This window comes from Anarrhichthys ocellatus, unplaced genomic scaffold, assembly GCF_004355925.1.
Source record: "Anarrhichthys ocellatus isolate YVR2014 unplaced genomic scaffold, GSC_Weel_1.0 scaffold5, whole genome shotgun sequence".
NCBI classification, from domain to species: domain Eukaryota; kingdom Metazoa; phylum Chordata; class Actinopteri; order Perciformes; family Anarhichadidae; genus Anarrhichthys; species Anarrhichthys ocellatus.
Genome location: NW_022280035.1, coordinates 11,658,711 through 11,678,582, shown reverse-complemented (window position 1 = coordinate 11,678,582; position 19,872 = coordinate 11,658,711). Strand labels below are relative to the sequence as shown.

General features: G+C 41.6%; 1 protein-coding gene across 1 annotated transcript; it reads right to left on the bottom strand.

Annotated features, from left to right (window-relative positions):
- Window positions 1-5,531: 5,531 nt before the first annotated feature.
- Window positions 5,532-13,690, bottom strand: rnd1b (Rho family GTPase 1b). Its single transcript, XM_031845507.1, has 5 exons — window positions 13,436-13,690; window positions 12,871-12,958; window positions 6,925-7,034; window positions 6,615-6,749; window positions 5,532-6,233 (listed from the first exon to the last, which is right to left on the bottom strand). The coding sequence occupies exons 1-5, from the start codon at window positions 13,553-13,555 to the stop codon at window positions 5,988-5,990; spliced, it is 699 nt and encodes a 232-aa protein (XP_031701367.1). The 5' UTR covers window positions 13,556-13,690; the 3' UTR covers window positions 5,532-5,987.
- Window positions 13,691-19,872: the final 6,182 nt, after the last annotated feature.

Here is a 19,872-nt window from a genome sequence, read left to right as displayed (position 1 = left end):
GAGAGAGAGAGAGAGAGAGAGAGAGAGAGAGAGAGAGAGAGAGAGAGCACACACTGCAGGACTCAACACCTCATCACACCTCATCAGTAATCAAAGATTAGCACACATCTGCACAAATAGCGCTGTTTTTTATTTTTCAAGATGGCAACAGGGAGGAGTTGAATCTGCCTGCACACAAAAACAGAAACATAAAGTGACAGGTTACTTCTGGAACGTGCTTGTTGGGATGTCGCGTCCTTGCAGAGAGTTATGTGAGGACTCGGAACATGCTGTAAATAGTGCACAACAGCACTGAGGGCTGTCCACTCAGTGCTGCCTCAGATCACCCTTTGTACACCACCATCCAGACCCGCAGAAAAACTCTCCAGTCCGGCTTGAACACTGACTCATTGTGCTACGTTGTCAGGTCTAAATCCTATTTGTGTTTTGGTCGCGCATACTTTTGAACTAGAACACAATCACTATAACCACAACGAATAGGAGAATGCCTGTTGGTGCATCGTCCATCATCAATCTAGATTTTTAATTTCACCAGAGAGATAATGATGTGAGCACTTTTATGAATTTAATTTTGTGATGTGGATTGATATTCTGATTAGTCAGACATGTGTGTGAATCAGAATTAATCCACTGTGTTTTACAGCCCATTAAATTGGCTTTGTGTGGGTAAAATACCCTCCCTCTCCTGCTTTTGTCTATGGCAACACAGTAATCCTCAGTCAAAATGACCCCCTGTTTGTATAGGAGACAAAGAACATTTCTAAGGTGGCTGTGTATGGCAAAGCCTTAACAAAATGGCAGGGTTGAACTCACTGGACTGTGCCATGATGCCACTTCTCTTTAACCGAGTCCTCGAGGTACAAGCCACAGCTGAGTGGGCAATTGAACTCTCTGTGCCTGTCCAGATGTTGGCCTAATTTACTACGACTAACAGCGTATGTGGCCCATTTACATGTCCTCACACCCAGTGTGTGTGGCTGCATGTGTACAATGTCAGCCTCTACCTCAGGTCCTTCAGCATCTGCCAAACTGACATCCCATGATTCATTTTGTTTTTAGAAGCAGGATTCTTTCTTTTTTTTTTCAGTATAAGCAGCAAGAACCCTGAACTTGCTGCTAGCTGGATTCTTGCAATGTCAATTGCGGTTGCAACAATGGTCCCCAAAAACAGAAAAAAAAGAAATCTTTTGGTGAAAAAGTATATGTGCATTAAAGCTGTTATTAATACTTTTGTCCTACAGATAATTGTCACTCAACACTGCAGTTGCCTTCTACTACTGAGCATTTCAATGTTTCTCAGCTCATTGTTTTAATGTTACAGCAACGTTACTGTTATTGGCCTCTGACAGCAGGAAGCTGTTTTCAACAAAAAAAACTCAAAAATCCCACTGTACACTACCTGCTCATCACTAAAAACAGACAGACACAGTGACTAGCTGATAAACATGGTGGAGGACTTGGTGGAGACTAAAATAGAGATAAAAGTAGAGTGAATATTGGACTTCAATTCATCAGGTGGACGGAAACACGACTCCAAATGCATGATAATGTTGTTCCATATACCGAAGACGAGGCAATGTGAGGGCACATGTGCTCGTTGGCACCTCTGCCACATTCTGTGGCACCAGGCCAGTTTTAGACACCTCTGCAGATGGCAGCGACCAGATGTGGCGGGTTTGAAGACAGATGAGAGCAGCAGCCATGTGCATCTTTAGTAGAGAAGGAGAAGCTGTGATGATTTCCAACAACCTGTAAGGATGATTCCTATCTGTCTATCTATCGATCTATCTATCTATCGATCTATCTATTGATCAAAGGATGTATTTTACTTTGTAGGTGCTATCAAAACTTTCCTCCTTATGCTTATTATGCTGTTAATCATTTCGCAGGTACACCTCCGAATGACACATTTTTCTTTCTCAGTCTGTGATAATAACTCCCTGATAATCAACGACTATGATCTTAGTTTAGGGATGAAGTAATCCCCCATCCATCTTGATTTAAATTAGTTCTATCCTTACTGAGACATGCTCTGCATGCGTGGGGTGACACAGAGCCTGTTAAACAATTATTAGCACTGATGGAGTGGAAAAGATAAGCACCTCACTTCCTACAGAGATGATTGAAGTGATACACTACTGGAGAATTCTGTTCACTTTCATTTCAACACTTTCAGAAGTATGTGATCAGATAAATGACAGGAGGGTTTAAACTAGATGGGCATCATTATTACATTTTAAAACTATGTTTAAGGCTTTTTGATCAATGTGCCAGTTTTGACTTAAGTTTCAAAATCAGTATCTCATACCAATGTTTAAAACACCTGATGGTAACTGGATGGACGTCAAAGGTATGTTTCAGTCAGAGGCATCTCAACAGTCAAATGCAAAATACTGTATTTGAACATTTCATGGAATCAAACTGTGAAAAAAGATGAAATAAGAGGGATACTACTTTGAATTTATAGAGTGTCATGCCATGTTTTCCCTGCCCTCTTGTCTCCTGTGGTCTCCCTGTGTGTGTCTGTGTGATGGTTTGGTTACTCCTTTTCCTGAGCTGTGGCAGCTGGCACACCTGAGTCTAATCACCTAATCAACTGCTGCAGTATATCAGTTCTGGCTTTCCTCTCAGTCTTGGCCAGATTGTTACGTCTACCACAGTCGAAGCTACGGTCTTGGACCAAAGTAGTTCTTGTGAGAGTCCCTGTTTTGTTTTTTTGTCTTTGACTTCATCATCTGTGTCCTTGCACTAAGATCTCTGCCTGCCTGTCAGCTATTCAGGATTTCCAATCTCTTGCCTGCCTGTTCGCTCTCTCTGTTGTCAAACCCAGCCCCCGTTCCCGTCTGTTCAGCCCCCGGACCACTTACCCTCTGCCTTGCTCGTTTGCCATTATCTCTATTCAGAAAGAAGAGTTTTGCAATAAACCTTTTAATCTGCTTTCAGAGTCTGCGTGCTGCATTCTGGGTTCACTCAACACTTAACTTAACAGTGGGTATAGATAAATAATATTTTTTTTATGTATGAATTTATTTAGAAAATAGTTGATATACAAATACATAATTAATCTCACCACTTGCGGTTTTATTAGGAGTTTATCTTGAGTAACAATTTGAATTCTTATTCAGATTATTTAAGTCAACACTGTGAAACTGATACTGTAAAGCATATCATCACAGAGAGTGAAGTAATGAATTGTTAACGATTCAAGTTTCAAATGACAGGAGAATAACAATTCAAGGGTGCCGGACAGGGCAAGCTTTATTCAACACAGCAAAAAAAACAAAAACAAAAAGGGAAAAAAGTCAAATTTCCAAAATAGATTTTAAACAAATGTACATGTCAATAAAAAAAGGCAAAAATAGCTACCAATTAAATATTCACATCACCGACAATATTTTGATTTGACATCCTTGAAGATGTCTTACAATGATTATAAAACAAGAGACGGTATGTACAATCATACAACTTTAATAGGACATGCTTAGGAGTTTGACTGCACCATTGTACCACACACTGACTACAACACAAAGGCTGCATATTAACTGACATGGTCCGTGAGCCGCCCATCTATCCCATCTTCAGAAGGCCTGGCATCAGCTCCCTAACCCAAAGAAAAATATCAAGAAATGTTTTTTGTTTTTTTTAAACAAGCCTGGCAATAAATGCATAACGGACGCTGTAATAATGGATGTGGCGATGTCTCCTTGTGAGCTAACCCTCTCTGTCCACACAACCAACCCGAGAGCCGGTCTATGTTTCCTATGCTGAATTGTTGCTAGGCAATGCTGAGGAATTTGGTGTGTGAACATGAACTGGAAGCCTTTGTGCAAATCACCACTTTAAGTTCCTCCGAGTACCGGGGAAAGTCCACAGCTCCATGAAAACGCTACAACCATCTCTGAGAGATATTTCTAAAACAACACCGGGACTCACATCATGCTTTTAAATACCAAAAAGAAATGAAAAATACACATTAACCAGATAAACAAAGAATGGAAAAATAGCTTTCTTTGGACAGGGCCAGCCTGTGCCTTTTAATTACTTGTTCCCCTCACATCATTTATTGTTTCCCTCCACGCACTAGCCCTTTTTACAAGTTGATTTATAGACTTTTTAAGTAGATTTCCAATTTTTTAAGTATATATTGTCAACTCACTCAAGGAGTTAATTTAAGTCCCGCTGCCTCAACACTTTTTTTATTATGATTATGTAAAAATTGACAGCATATTTTAGCATCTCCAACTCAAAGAGCGTTGTTCCCTCTTATTCACATACACCAATCTATTTCACAGTAGGACATTGTCATTGATTATTCTATATACCAGTGGCTACTAACACGGAGGAGGAGGGGCAAACACAGAGCAGCAGCCTCTTTATACAGCAGAGATGGTTTCAGTCTATATCATGGATGTCCATGGAGCGCTATAGCATGACAGTAATCACAAAGCTGCATCTTTATTGCCGCACAGGTTATCTTGCATCACACACACTTAAATCATTATTGCTTTATGGTTAGAAGCACAGAGATCAATGCTGCACACACATAACCATGAAGCCAAAGATTTAAGCTCTGAAAAGGGTCCAATTTTTGCTTCGTAGTTGCCGTAACCTACAGTAAGTGCTGCTTATTGAAGGTAAATGGATTAACAGGAGTGTACGACACAATACTAGTCATCTTGGAAGAGTAGAGTCAGGTTGGGAGTGCTACATTGGATTGTTGCAAACGAGAGAAATCCACAGGTTTATTACAGTAGTCAAAATATCACATTGACTTCCGGGATATGAAAGGCATTTTTCAAAACTGCATACCATTTGTGAATTGTTGAAAAACTGTCAACAACGCAATGCTACAAATCTTTTCCGAACAATGTTTGAAACTGCAAACCAGATTTTCCCATTAGCAGTCGGCCTGACTTAGTTAGTGTCATCCTATGCTTTTAAAAATGCCTCATAACACTTTGACTGGCATCATTAACCAGCCACAGCTTCATAAATATCACTCCACAGCTCTGCATTGAACTGCTTTTATGCTTTTTATATAAAAGCATCCTTTCTCATCATTTTAAATGTGTCTGTGCCATTACGAAAACAGTGTTTCAAAATAGACTACAGCTGTGACGGCAGAGATACCGAAAGCCCAACTAAACACTTTTTTTTTTTTTTCTTTGCGTTTCCTCATTTCTGCAGTTGTGTTGTATACACAGACCCTCTTCAGCACTGAAAGCCTTTGGAGCAGCGCTGTCCAGAGCTACACAACCATGCATTAACAATCCATGCAGGTTGAAATGGTATAGACTGCTGTCTGCACAGCAGCCTGTGCTCACAGCTCTTATCCCTGCACTCATCACCACTGAGACAACGAGAACAGCTCTCTATGTAATAGCTCTCACTGTGGTTTGTCCCACTACTCCCCCTACATCTCTGTGCTTTCACAGGCCTAAATGGGGACACCAGCAACAAGCTATTTCACACCTCACACACCTTACTAAGAGGGAGGTACAGGATGCTGCTAGTTCCTGACGGTTTCATGCTAGATTTATTTTTGTACTTAGAAAAATATCCATTGAATTGTCTGAGAGGCATTTACATCACAAGATTAAACGTCACACGTTGCACATTTCCAATTTGGACAAAATCAACATGTGCCTAGAGATAGTAAAATCATATAGATGTAACACCATTGTAGTTGCATACTGTTTACAGGTGAAAGAAATGATAGCTTGATGATCAAACCTTGACTGATATTGTGTCTCTGAAAGCAAGATAAACAGTAGTGGAAAAAAAGATGGATGTGCGCTAAAAGGTTCAGGAGCAAGTGGACAGCGAAGTGTCCACCTCTTCTGAGGGGTGTTTGGTTTTCGGGGGGGTGAGGGAAGGATTCAGCAGGAAGCCCTGATAAAACCATCATGCCCACCCCCCCTTCCCCGAGACCAAAGAGGCAGGGGCTGGGGGTTGCATGTGAGGACTGTAACCCAGGAGGTCTCCACTCACATGACAGAGCAGCTCTTGGTCTTCTCCTTCTTGAAGGTGGAGGAGAGCAAATCCGACTTGCTGGGCAGGTGGAGAAGTCTTTTGGACAGGCGGCGGGTGGGGCTTGGCTTCGGGAGAGGCTGCAGCTTGTTGATGCAGGCCATCGCTGCGGTGCGGAATACGCTGTGGATGCTTTTCTCCGAGGTGAACGCTGAGCACTCCAGGTAAGCTTCTGCACCCAGCTGCTTGGCCATAGCAGAACCCTGCAATATATGTGATGAATGATGAAGGGTGCTGTTCATAATGTCCTTTAATACATTTTCATTGTTTTCTATTTGCACCAGGGTCACGATGTAGTGTGGTCTTCAGGAAGAAATGCCCTGAAAGCTCATAAAATGGCTGTGAAATTAAAAAAACGAGAATGCCAGCTGGAAATAACTGCTCCTGTGGAAGTGTACTGCTATGCAAGATGTGATGTATATCAATATCCATAGGTTCCTGACACAAATAAAGCCTCAACATGAAAAGTTAAGTAAGTGTACTATTTAAGTGTGGTTGTCATACATGTTTTGTGACTGCTTTTAGTCCGACGTTGACTATATTATATTCCTGAAAAACTCTTTGTGTTACTTCTTTTGTCTCACCTGCTCATAGGTAATGGGAGTCTGTTTCTGATTGGACAGCTCCATCAGCGTGCAGACATCTGTGCGCAGGTCGGTCTTACAGCCAATGAGCAGGATCCGTGTGCTCGGACAGAAGTCCAGGATCTCAGTTTTCCACTGTGGACAGCAAAGGACAGTCAGTTCAGTGGCTCCATTTTGCCACAGTAAATAATCACCTGTCGTAAGGTATGCTCTGATGAAAGCAGGCTAAATCTGAGGGAATTGTGGATATTAAGTACAACGGTACACATCGGTGAAATATCACTTTAACGTAAAGTACTGAAGACATTACCTTCTTCAGACTGTTGTCCACAGTGTCAGGACGGCTGATGTCAAAACACAGCAAAACTGCATCTGAATCACTGTAGCACAGGGGCCTCACGTTGTCGTAGTATGGAGAACCTTAGAGGGCAGAAAACAGAAAACATTACAAACGTGGATAAATGACAAGACAAACTATAAAAACACACGCAGGCATCTGATTTCAAGTTGCTCCATGTGCCATCAATGCCTTCAGTGCAGCCCCTTTTGACCACAGGGACTTGAAGCAGAATGAGTGCAGTGCTGAATATTGCTGATATGTGAGACAAACGTTTCAGAAGAATATTGCACTGCAGCCATTTTAAAATATTGCCAAAGGTCCTCCTTTAATTTTCATGGTGAAATGGTAGCACACTTCTATTCTTTGTTTCTCTTTAACTTGTATTGTTCCTGAGTGTTTGATGGAGAAAGGCCTTTTGATATTTTTAAAACTTTGGGGTCAGACTTGCAGTTCACCGCTCTTTTCTGGTGCCACATTAAAAGGCATATTTTCATATCAAAGGCACAAGGATCGAGATAAAATTTGCTTTGTAAAATGCTTAATTAAGAGTAAATGAGTAATTCATTTTAACTAGAGATTGTTTCCGGAATCGATTGCTGTGCAAAAAGGGTGATCGAGCAGCAGAGTGGCAGAGGCAGAATGAGGGAGCTGCAGGGATTATGTGCAATCGGCATCACTTCTCCTGCTGAGCCTCACTTTGCTGCCCCTGAAACTGCTCTTTCCTCTGCTCCTATATCCTCTGCTGGCATTTCAGAGGGAGAGAAGATGACAATCGAGCCCTAAATCCTCATTGATCTCCTCTTGCAGTAGATTACGCAAGTGGAACGGTGGGCTCGGGGCAGGCAGACGCTCCCACTCATGCTCAGAATCCTTAAGTAAACCACCCACCACCCCCCAAAAATCGTCTGCTCAGCGCGCAATACCTTCAGTCCCTCTGTTACCACAGCAACAGCCTTGGAATCCACCATCTACATCAGGCATTCCTCCCACCCCACCATAAAGGCTCGCTTTAACTGCCAATCAATCACTTTACACCGCAAACTGCCCACCCACCTCCTGTTGGGGACATTCCTCTGCTCTGCAACAGAGTTGGGGACCACAGACATACATCCGTCACACACAAAGACACGAAACCACACCTGATGACACACAGACTCACTATTTAGGTTTGGCAGCAGCCAGAGGTTTGTGATCAGATGAAACAGAAGAGGAACTGCTCAATCGGATTAACATGTTTACTTTAGGCTCTGTGTGAATCCCAAAAGGGATTCAGCGTTCCTCTTATAGCCACAGATGACAAAAGCCGTCTGTGTAATTACCGTTAGATATTACACAACCATCCTAATTGATTTACAGCGCAGAAAACAATGCATCAGAAGGAAACATATGAACAAGCACACACAACATGGATGTGTGCATTCAGATCAGTTTCATGAATACTTAATGATTTTCCACATTATCAAAGGGAAAAACTGAATTTGCCAGCTGCCGGGCGCTGTGAGTGGAATAATGACAAGCTGCGATGAAATTCCTCAGGGCTCAATGTCCTGAAGAAAGTAAACATCGCAGCAGAGGAACAAAGGGACTTGTTGTATTAAAACTCTGTTTCTAAGCCTTTGGATAGAAAAAATACTATACTGTTAAGTAGCAAATTAACTGAAACGTTGTGATTAAACTAAATGATTTGCTACGGCTGTATTTTTACAGACTTCAACACCTTAAGAATGCAAATTACATTATTGCCCTAACACCGTTTACACCTCGGGCTGAGTTGAAAATACACGCTCATCTGTGAGACAACTTTGCGTTTGCTGACTGTGAAAATTGACACACATTAAAATCAGAACAATTAGCACCACTAGGATGAGTGTGTGTATGTGTGTGGGGACTCTAAGGTGTCTCATAGGAGAATCAGAGGCAGAGCGCTCTATAAATCTTCTCAATCACCCTCAGGAGGTTATCACACAGCCAGGAACCTGGTGTGATTCTGCATTAAATGGCCACTGATCTAAATGCAGCAGTCGATAGAAAGCTGCACAGGGGGTCCAAGACCCTTTGAAATGAAAGCTGACAAATGAGTTACCCTGTCAAGAGGGAGGGGAGATGGAGGGAATGTCGAGGATGTTTTTTTCTTCAAAGAAATCAATTTTTGCATAAAGGATGCAGGATTCCGTGGGCATATGTATCCTACCTCCAAAGGAATTAAATAAAAAATTATATGAATGTGTAAATATTAAGTATTTGAAGCTCCACAACATGCTGTTTGGGTGCAGTAGCAGCCTTAGCGGCACTCTCCAGACACTCCAAGACCCAGTTTCTAATCCTAGAAGAAACAGTTGTTTCTATTGTGTCAAGGAAAAGCCAGGAGGAAGAGAGGAGGGAAAGCAGGAGTGTAGCCTACTGAGGTAGATCACAAAGAGCCCTCCTATGCCATTAATCCTTCACCCCCTGCAGTCTGATATCACAGAGTACCAGTCTCTGTCGCTTTCCCTCTCTTCCCTCCTTCTCTCCATTGCAACAACCCAAAGAATGGCTTGGCTAGATCAACACACATGCAGAGCCTGCTCCAAATGCTTCCCTTTTCTCAACAGCATGCCTCGACAACAGATGGAGAGTTTCTGAGGCATGAAACATGGAGAGTGAGGCTGACTAACTGGGGAATTGAAGGAAAAGACAAGAGCATAACCAAACTTCTGCAGCTGAGCTCAACTCCATCCGTCTTGGTGGTGCGGTGCCCAGAGCTAAGTGTCGAGGTGGAAATTGGGCCAGAGCAGAAGTAGGCTTCGCAGGCCTAGACGACGGGCCTTGTGTTTGAGCGTACAGGTGGGGGAGGGGAGGATCTGCTTTTTCTGTGTGTGCATGAGTGAGACTGTGAGGGTATTTTTGTGCATGTGTGCTAAATCAACTGAGCAACATAGCCTATCTTCATCATTAGCAGACTCCTCTTCAGTGAGAATGCAGGGGTCAGACAGAGTAATGATCCAGTGATGGGATGACTCACAGATTTGGGGATGAGAGTAGCCCTGCCCCTCCACCCACACTCAGCCGACTGGGAAGCTGCTGCTGCTGCTGCAGCTGATAACTACGGACTTCACAGCCAGGCCAAAAAACACACTACATTGCGTCAGACAGTTGTTCCCTGGTTTCACATGCCAGAGCCAGTCAGAATCACTTCTGAAGACCCCTGCAGGGAGAGGGGGGGACGGCCCTTTGTCCCTGAGCATCACCACGTTGAGCTGTTAACAAGCTTTACTTTGTAACTTGACATTGTCAAAGCTCATCCCACTCTGGATTTTGAAGTCGGCTCCAACAACAGATGGTTTGAAAGATGTAAAGCCATGACATGCATTGAATTAAAAGTGTATTCTGCTAGTAATCTTTCATGAAGCCATAATCAGAGCCTCAGAGGAAAAAAATTGAGTTGTTAAAATTTGTATTCTTGTAACAATCAGTTCATTCAGCCTGTTGTATAGAATTCATCTGCCTAGATTAGTTTACCTTAACCTTTATTCTAATTAAAAACTGAACTAGTGCTGAAACGTTGAGTCAATTAAGTGATTTGATGCATTGTTTAATCATTTCATTTCCTAATGGAAAAATACCAATAAAATGGTTGCAGCCTTAAAACAGACTGAACCCTAAATTACTAATAACAAGCCATTAGGCGTATATACAATCAGTAATTTCAAATTTCAATTCTAACATTTAATTGTTAATAGACAACTATCATGGTAATCCATTAACTTGATAATTGTCATTTAACAATGCCTCTCTTTTACAATCATACAGATGGGTTCATCAGCTTAAATGGATATTGGGTTCATTACAAATGTGTCTCATTCATTAATCATACAATAAATGATTACAGTGTATATACAATATCTTCTAAAACGCAAAGGCTTTATCAGCAAGACCATTCAACCTGAAATTTATTACCCACTAACACCATAACGACTTTCATTGTTCACTATTCATGAGTTATACCCAGTGGATGATGTTCGCCTTCTCCTCTTTGTCTCTCCCCCCACATGTCCGATCGGACCGGGCTGATTAAAACCGGTGGATTGATTTTGGCCTGTAAATCCATGGCGGGGCTGGGAGAAGGAGCTGCCTGCCATGTGGAGGTAGTGATGAGGTCAGTCCAATCAATGAAGGGGAGTCAGGATAATGAGAGGACCCTCTCAGTGGGGTAGGGCTGCAGCAGCACAACTCCACGCAATTAGACCAAATTACAGTAAGAATAAGAAACTGTATGGTGTGGCCAACAAATAGCCCCTGTGGGTGTCGTCCGTTACCTGCAGCCTGACATGAGATACACGAGAGTCATCTATAACAAATGATAGGGAGGAGATGTGATTTAAGTTCTGTTCTCACTGGAGGCAAGAGAGTGCAAATTCATTATTTAAATCAAACCTAAAGTGTGTTGCAAATAAAAATATTCAAATCACCATGAATAACTTTATGTGATGCCTTTTGTGGCCAATTTAACCGTGTAATTCACAACTGTCTGTAAGTTACATTAGCTTTATTACTGTGTATATTCATTGTTTCCCTGTGATGCAAATTAGCCACAAACTAACCAGTGCAATTTTGGACTGTGCATGGGTAACGAGGAAAAGACAGAGAAAGGGGTGAACAGAGGGAAGAAAAGAGTTAATACAGTGAAAGATGGGCAGGAGAAAAGTGTAGACTGAAACAGAAAAGCTCCACATACAAGTGAAAGAACGAAGAAGAAAAGAAAGAGAGAAAGAGAAAGTCAGAAGGGGTGGCCCAGTGGACCTATTCAGAGTCTTAATCCCCTGCATCATGCTGTTCTAGTGGGTGACCCGCAGCAGCATATGGAGGCAAATGCAGGTCACCAGAGTTTCTGAGCTGCCTCCTGTCTGTCTGCTCCAGAAAACCTTCCTGCCCAACAGGATGTCTCTCTGTTTGCCCATCAACCCCGGCACCAGGCCCATTCCTGCTGGCCAGACCAAAAGTCCACAGTCTGGGATTAAAAAGCAGGATTTGGTCTGGGGAGGGAATTACACTCACTTTTTCCCTGCCGCTTTTGGATAATGTGGGGGGGGGGGGGGGCAGCGAGAACACAGTGAATACTGCATCATCTCACACAAGTGGGTCTGTTACATAAAGGATTTGTTGCACACAGACACACGTATGCACAAAAAGCCACACAAGCCAACTTGCTCAGCCACAGTGACGTAGTGATACATCCGGCTCTAGCGTGGATGGAGAGGGATAAATGGGCTGAAAGAGAAATTGTTGTGCAGTGAGCATGAAGGGAATCAAACAGGTGCTGCAGACCCGTGTTCACAGTATCCAGGTCAATACACCGAACAGCAGATCCCCGGGGAGATCCACACTGACACATTGACCCTCTTTTTCATGCTGAGTGTAAATGAACATATGATGCACAAAGTCAGCATTAACAACAATTGAAGCGCAATAATCCCTGTCTCTATGCCTAGTTTCCAGTGAAACATATTAGGCACGGAAAAGTACTTGTAGATCTGTCAATCCTTTATCTTACCATGTGTAAAAAGCATCAGGTGATATTTCAGGACATTTAATCTTCTGACATTTAGAAATGAAAGATGACTGAGACTCTGCAGTTCAACAAGTGCACATTTTGTGCCTCAGCGATGGATGAAAACAAAGAGTATAAGGCCTGCTCATTAGCCTTTATGTAATCAAACACCACAATCATATTATCTCCTTTATTCCAAAATGGACAGGGTTATAACAATTACATGTCTATGCTACCAAAAGAAGAATATCTCGGAAGATATTCTAAGACGCAGCTGAGACAGACACTCATCACATTCACTGCGCATTGCCTAATAGTCTCCCTCAGTGCTGCAGGCAGAATGGCAGGCCATGATAGGCCGGATAGACAGAGAAATTGTGATCAGGTACCTGAAGTGTCCCACAGACTGAGTTCCACTCGTTGCTCCTCCAGCTCCAGACAGGCTGTGTAGTTTTCAAATACCGTGGGCACATAGGTCTGGGGAGCAATAAACAGCATGGTGCCATTAGTGTGGAGGCGTATGTCTGTCAGCTACAGGTAACGGAACTAATCTGGCTAATAAAAAAAACATTTTTTCCCCCCCTTTCAATTTGAATACATTTCGAATCAATCAATCACATTAATCACTGCAGCTGCAAGAAATATTGCGCACAGCAGTATAACATGAAACAATCATTAATGTGTAAGGAATACAATTCCATTGATTATGCGATAAAACAACTGATGCCCCTTAAGGTATTACGGTAAATGCATGCCAAATAAACCAAGAGGACAACATGTTATAAAAAATGCGCATGAAAACGGACTCTGCAACATGCGCACCGTTTTTTTTCTGCCACATTTAATCATTTTAAGATAACTTAGCGCTCTGGTTATCAACAAAACTACAGAACAGCGGTATGTGCATACGCGTTTAGTTAATTTGTCACTAACAGGAGCCACATTAGAACATACCTCTGGATAACAATCCTTCGCCAGGACTTGCAACATCGCCGTTTTTCCGCATTGTACGTCTCCCACAAGAACCAGTTTACACCTCACCACCAGCGGCTGTGTATTTCTCCTTTCCTTCATGGTGTCAGTGATGACCCAGTGTTTGTTGCAGAAAATGTTGAAATAAAGAAGCAATACAACACAGAAATCCTGCCAGTGTGATCGAGCAAGGACGGTGGTTCTCGGAGGATGCTCGCAGTTGATCTGATTTAATTTGCCACAGCGGGTCTTTATACAGACGAGCATCAGCCAATAGGAGCTCACCATTACACAGGCTTCTCAGTGCTGTTCCCAGAGAGCAAAGGCGAGGATGATAGAACAGCTGCGTTATAAACAGGGATTTTATAAAAGATTCTGTGCGCTGAGTACAGTGCATGATTGCATTGTAAGAGGAGTTTCATCATTTAATGTAAAACTCTTTTAACTTTAGTTGTTAGGGCTTATGAAACGCAGCAGCCAGCAGCAGTCACACACTGCAGACTTCTGTTTTTGTCACCTGTGGGTTCTGTCACTTGGCCTGCTGCTGATTGATGGATTAGATTGTTGACTGGCTGGATCAATACCATAACACTGGCTGAGGACAATGGGACTGATAGACCAATCCACAGTGGACTAATTAGTTTGCTCTGATCTGCACTACAGAGTCATGTCAATTTAATCCAAACAACGGGTCAAATTCCTCCTAAATTCAACATTTCTGGTTACAGTCAATCTGACAGTCTTCTAAAACAGATACATATCCGATTGAAAGAATGTTTCATTGAATGTTTGCTGATCAAAAGGCAGTGTGACCTGTGCTCAGTATAATAGAACCATGTTGACTTGCAGTGGGATGGTGTGAGGCCCCCTGATAGGGGACCAGCTATCGGCTGCCCACAGGGTCAACTCAGAGGTCTTGTGCGTGTCAAACCCCTGGAGAGACACACAGACGGTGACTTTCACACCCTGAAGGTTATTACTGTATGGAAACAGCATCTCATTGTTAGGAAAAGGACAATTAAGATAAAAGTCAATTAGCTGCCTTCCCCTGTGTCTGGCAGCCTACTGGCTAATTTGCTTACTGTTGCCAATCAAAGCCGTTGTTTTTGCCCCAGTGGGTAAAACCAATTTGCCTTTGTTCTCAAACAGCCTGTATCATTCACCTCCCATGCTGGGATCTGTCTGTGTTTTACAGCCCAATATGTCTTGTTGTCATCATACACAGCTCTGACTTGTGTAGGTTGTGTGTGCATGCAGTGGGGACAATGTTTTGTATTGCTGTTAGCGTTTAATTTCCATCAACAAAAATATTTAACCAATTGCACTTTCTCTCTTTATTCACAGTGTTTCGTTGTGAGAAGAGCACGTTTTTACACCAATATTTTAAGTGAATGATGTGAAATGATAACGTTTAGAATATGTGGCGCAAAAAAGAGGAACTTCGTTGCAAAACTATTTCATGTTTCGCTAAATTTGATACAAATAGAAATATATATATTTTTTTCTCTGCTCTCATACGGCGGTTACAGCGTCGTTGTGGAAGCGTCTCACCCAACCTCTGGCTCCCCCTCAGGTTAACACTGTTTGCCATAGTTTGTACTGTTAGCGCTGTTAGCACCGTTAGCTACAAGCGTTGCCTTGTTGAGAGCCGTTGAGAGGCAATCGAAATGCTCCCAGTCTCACATCTTGCACCTTTGATGTTATACTAGTTAGCGTTCTGATAAATGAAGCAGCATTGCCTACATTGTTAAAACCTTTTTTGTAAATATATAGACAGTTGTTAAAGTTTTCACACTGGGCCTTCAACTGGTAGGAAACTAATTCACTTTAATTTAGCAAATAAAACGTGATTTCACAGAAATCGTATTCTGTTATTATTCATGAAATAGCAATGCATTAATCCTTTCTCAGTGTAGGTTCTAGAATTTGATGGCTTTCCTCCTTTGTCTTATGCCCTGGGTATAATGGCGACCTAAAACTGTTCTAGAATTTTCTGAAACCTTACAGTGACAGCTTCACGCAGTAATTACATAATGTGGTGAAAAGAGGGCTGAAATATGCTGAGATTTCAAAGTTGCAGCCTTACTTAATACATCAATGTATTACAAACACTAAACACTTCTCAGACTTTTGTGCTATGCTACTGAGTGGTATTAACAAAGCTTCAATACAGGTACACAGAAACAGTTGAGAAGAGAAGTTCCAGATGATGAACTCTCTCTAACCCGTCTAAAATAACTGCAATGCATGCATGGATGCCTGTGTAACCACCACAGAGCTCGGGACAGGGAGAGACAGGTGGCTGTGAATAATCATTAGGCATAAAGTGACACCTTCCAATATTGCTGATACTTGAGGATGAGAAGGAGGATACGGGGGTGGCTGACTTCTGGCAGGACGAAGCATTGACGCCTTACACCATCACACCTCCGTATATTTGGTGACAGTGATGGTAATTATCATCAACACAATGAGAGAGTGATAGTAGGTTACGCATGGCCTTCAGGAAAACAGACAAAAGCTGAGTCACTATTTTTCTCACAAGATTCTCAGACAGTTAGAAATGCGAAATGGGAAACTTCCTTATATTCCTGCCACAAACTCATCATCAGATGGTGTTGTTATCCTGGATTTGTAGGATGACTTTCACACGTACTATTCGAGACTTAGACACGTAGCAGCAATTCAGAACTACTCATGTGAGATCAACCAAAGAGGGAAGTGATATTCGGCTACCAAAGGATGAAACGTGGTATTACGAGTGGACAGATGGTAAATGATGATCATGTCCAGATAGAGGTGGTAATATCATGGATCTCTGTACGGAATAGAGCGCAAGCTGAATCTAAATGAATGGCACACGTGTGTAGCAATGAATAACTTGAGCAGATTGAAGTTGCATGTTTGGACTGATTAAAGAGACTTGAAACATGTTACAGGTCCCCAGTTCTCGTACGTGTTCGGTTATTTCTAACCTCTCCTTGTCATCTAAATTTGATAAAGCTGTGCGGCGCCAACACAACATCCCAGTTTAGGTTTGCCGAGGCCAGAAGTATGTGGACTCTCCAAACATCACACTCATTCTTATTAATGTCAAACATCTCATTCCAGACATTGACCTGCTTAATTGCTTTCACTCTTCTAGGGCTTTAAACATGATTTTGAAAGCTGACTGCAGGGATTTGCTCCCATTCAGCCACAAAAGCACGAGTGAGGTCGGGCACCGTTGCTGAGCGAGAAGGTCTGGAACACAGTTAGCGTTCGTTCATCTCAAAGGTATTGGATAGGGTTGAGGTCAGGGCTCTGTGCAGACAAGTCAAATTCTTCAACACCATACTGGGAAAACGTTTTTATTATAGACCTGCTTTGTGCAGGGGGGCAATGTCATTGACATACATACCGCTTCTGCCCTCTGCTGGTGGTTATGAGTCACCATGTAGAAATAAAAACACCACAGACAGAAATGTTACTTAAATGTTGTTGTGTTTTATTCACCCCCTCTTTCAAATGTGCTATAGACAAAAGTTGCACCCTGTACACATCATCATCAGACACTGTTGGATATCATTTGTATTGTCGGCTTGGCAGAAACCAGGTGAAATGTTGACATCATCATCGACAACTTGTTCATAATTGGAGGTGGGTACAGCATAGCGTTTAGTGCATTTATTGCATCGTAAAGCAGACATATAAATGATAGTAGTGCAATTATACCCCATCATAACTGAGGAGATACCTTGATAGTCTCAGCTAGTGTCTCGTCAATGCTAGACTTTGTATTGCATACAGAATTTAGGCGAGTGAAGCGTAATAGGAAATGATAATTGTAAAAAATTGTGCTTTGGAGGCCTAAAGAATAATTCACCTGTCGTAGAAATTTCCTGCATTAAAAATTAAGCAAATAGAGGGAGCTGATATCTATTTTTTCGAGCAAAAGTAGATACTGTGTTCTCTGTGTTTCATCAGGTAGAAGTTATGTATCTCAAACCTGGTCCTTCAGAAATGAATGTGGGTGTCAGCAAACTTTACGGTGGTCCTAAATAACTGCAGTGCATCATTGTAAAAAGAGAGCAAGAGACATATATATATATAAACACATGCTTTCTGAGGTGTTGAGTATAATTGTGTACTGTGACTAAAACCCTTCTACTTCCTGTAAGCATTGTGTTGTTTCTGTGCAATTTGATAATAATAATAATAATAATATCTGTATATTGAATGAATATACAGTATGTACAATTAAGCCTTGATGCATGTGACTGCTTATGTAGGTCAAGTTGATTTACTCTGAAGAGTAAATGGCTCATGTGAGGATGGTCCTAAAAAGCCCTTCTGATAAAACAGGAATACAATATGTCATGCACATACATTTGATTATTTACACATGTGGTATGTTAGCTGAATTCTAGAGTTGTAGATGGTAAAAGCGGTTGCATCAATCTCAGTGAATTATTGAGACGCATTCATTCTTGTGAGTGCTGTATTATATATAAAATGATTAGATTATATAAACACAAAAGAGACAATTTCTGGCGTTGCAAAGTTTGGATGAAGCTTTTAGGATTTGCAGCAAAGACATTTATTTAACTAGTCTTATGACTAGAAGTTGTACATATTCCTAATTTATGTGGTAGTGTATGTCATTTATATCTGTCAGTTTCTTTGCAAAAAAGAGAAACAAGCAGTGGATGCAAGCATAACTTAACTATACCACCAGAGGTCCCCCTCCATATACTTATACAAAGGCCTGCCATACACATGCTTATTTGAGCTGTTAATGCTAACAGATGATAAGATAATTTACTGGGCTTATTAGGAACATTGATACAGTCCACACTTCTTCAGTTACCAATACACCACTGAGTAGCAGTGAAGTGTGAAATGTAAATTACACCACTCATGTGGTAAAAAAAAAGAAAAGAAGATATATCCCTGACTGTGTAGTTTATGGTGGTTTATTTTTGTGCTAATATTAACCAGAATTACATGCTGAGGTAACATTTAATTGTATTATTAATCTATATATCTATTGTCTTTGGAAATCATACAGTAAAGCTACTAATTTAGGTGTTTGTTATGTTTTGCAGTCCACTTGGAAACCTAAAGAACAAGACATGATGTGACAATTTATCATTGTCATTTTGAAGAAATAAAATATATTAAACAGACAATGGTAATTATTGGTTTAAAAACATAATGTACAACATCTGGTTATAAGAGTATGATTTCTGCATCGGTCCTTTTTTTTGGAGTAACCTACATATGTTAAATATCAGTGAATCTCCTAATATCTGGTTATGCTTCAAATTATATGTCCAGGTTTGTCAAATTGTTTCAGAAAGAAGAATTTTAACTAATTTCTTTGGGGTAAAAAAAATAAATCATATTTGATAAAAAACAAAGTTTCAGGTTAATATCAAAGGTTATCAAATTTGCCCCTAAATGTCTGCAAACAAACCAGTTATTGTAAATAATCCTTCCAGCATTTATACATTCACAGCTGTGACAAAAGATGCATATAGTCAGTTGATGTGCAAGTATGTGCTTGTCATGCATGAGCTTTGCATCACTGTTGCGTACAGATATGTGAGCTATACCGAGAGCCAAGATATGAATTATAAATAGTAGTATAGATAGTTTCTGTAAAAAATAATTGTGAATAAAGAACACTTCAAAAAGGCTACTGGATAACCAAGGAGAAAAAGCAAGTTTTCATTTTCCTTGGGAGACCATGTTGACTCTGCTAGAAACAATTGTGCCTTTGAGGAAACATTTGGTTTAACTGGAATGACAGCTGACAAACTTCTGTAGAGTTGGAGGACATATACAGACTTGGTTTTCTGTCACTCTCTGCACTCTTTGGCCAGAGGGGGAAGCCAGGTTATCAGAGAAAAAACCCTGGGAAGCTACTCATGTTTGTATTTTAAGTTATACTGATAGTGTTGCTATGCTACAGTTCTGTATGCTAACATTCTCTGCCTTCACAGGTGTGTAATTTGTCTACAATGAGAGCTGAATTAGCCCATGTGTGTCTGGGACAGCCACTTGTGGGGGGCTGATAACACATGGGCTGGCTCAGCAATGCCAGGTGGGAAATGTGACTTCCAGTGTGAAAGCACAGAGTTGGGAACAAGGTCAGGGTGGGAGGAAGGGTGAGGGGAGGTGGTGTGCAGTGACTGCACTACTGTACTGGTTTTTGTTACCAGTAGGCGTGCAGCTGTAGAAAGCGGCCCTGAGTTGTCGCGTGGCGGTGGGAGCAGGGAGCCCTTCCCGAGGGGGCAGCAGTGAGGTGGAGGCGCCTCTCTTGAATCTTCCTCCTCCTCCTGTTCCTCTCCCTGTTCCTGTGTCTCCTCTTCCTCCAGCTCACCAGCCTCTCTCTCTCTCTCTCTCTCTCTCTCTCTCTCTCTCTCTCTCTCTCG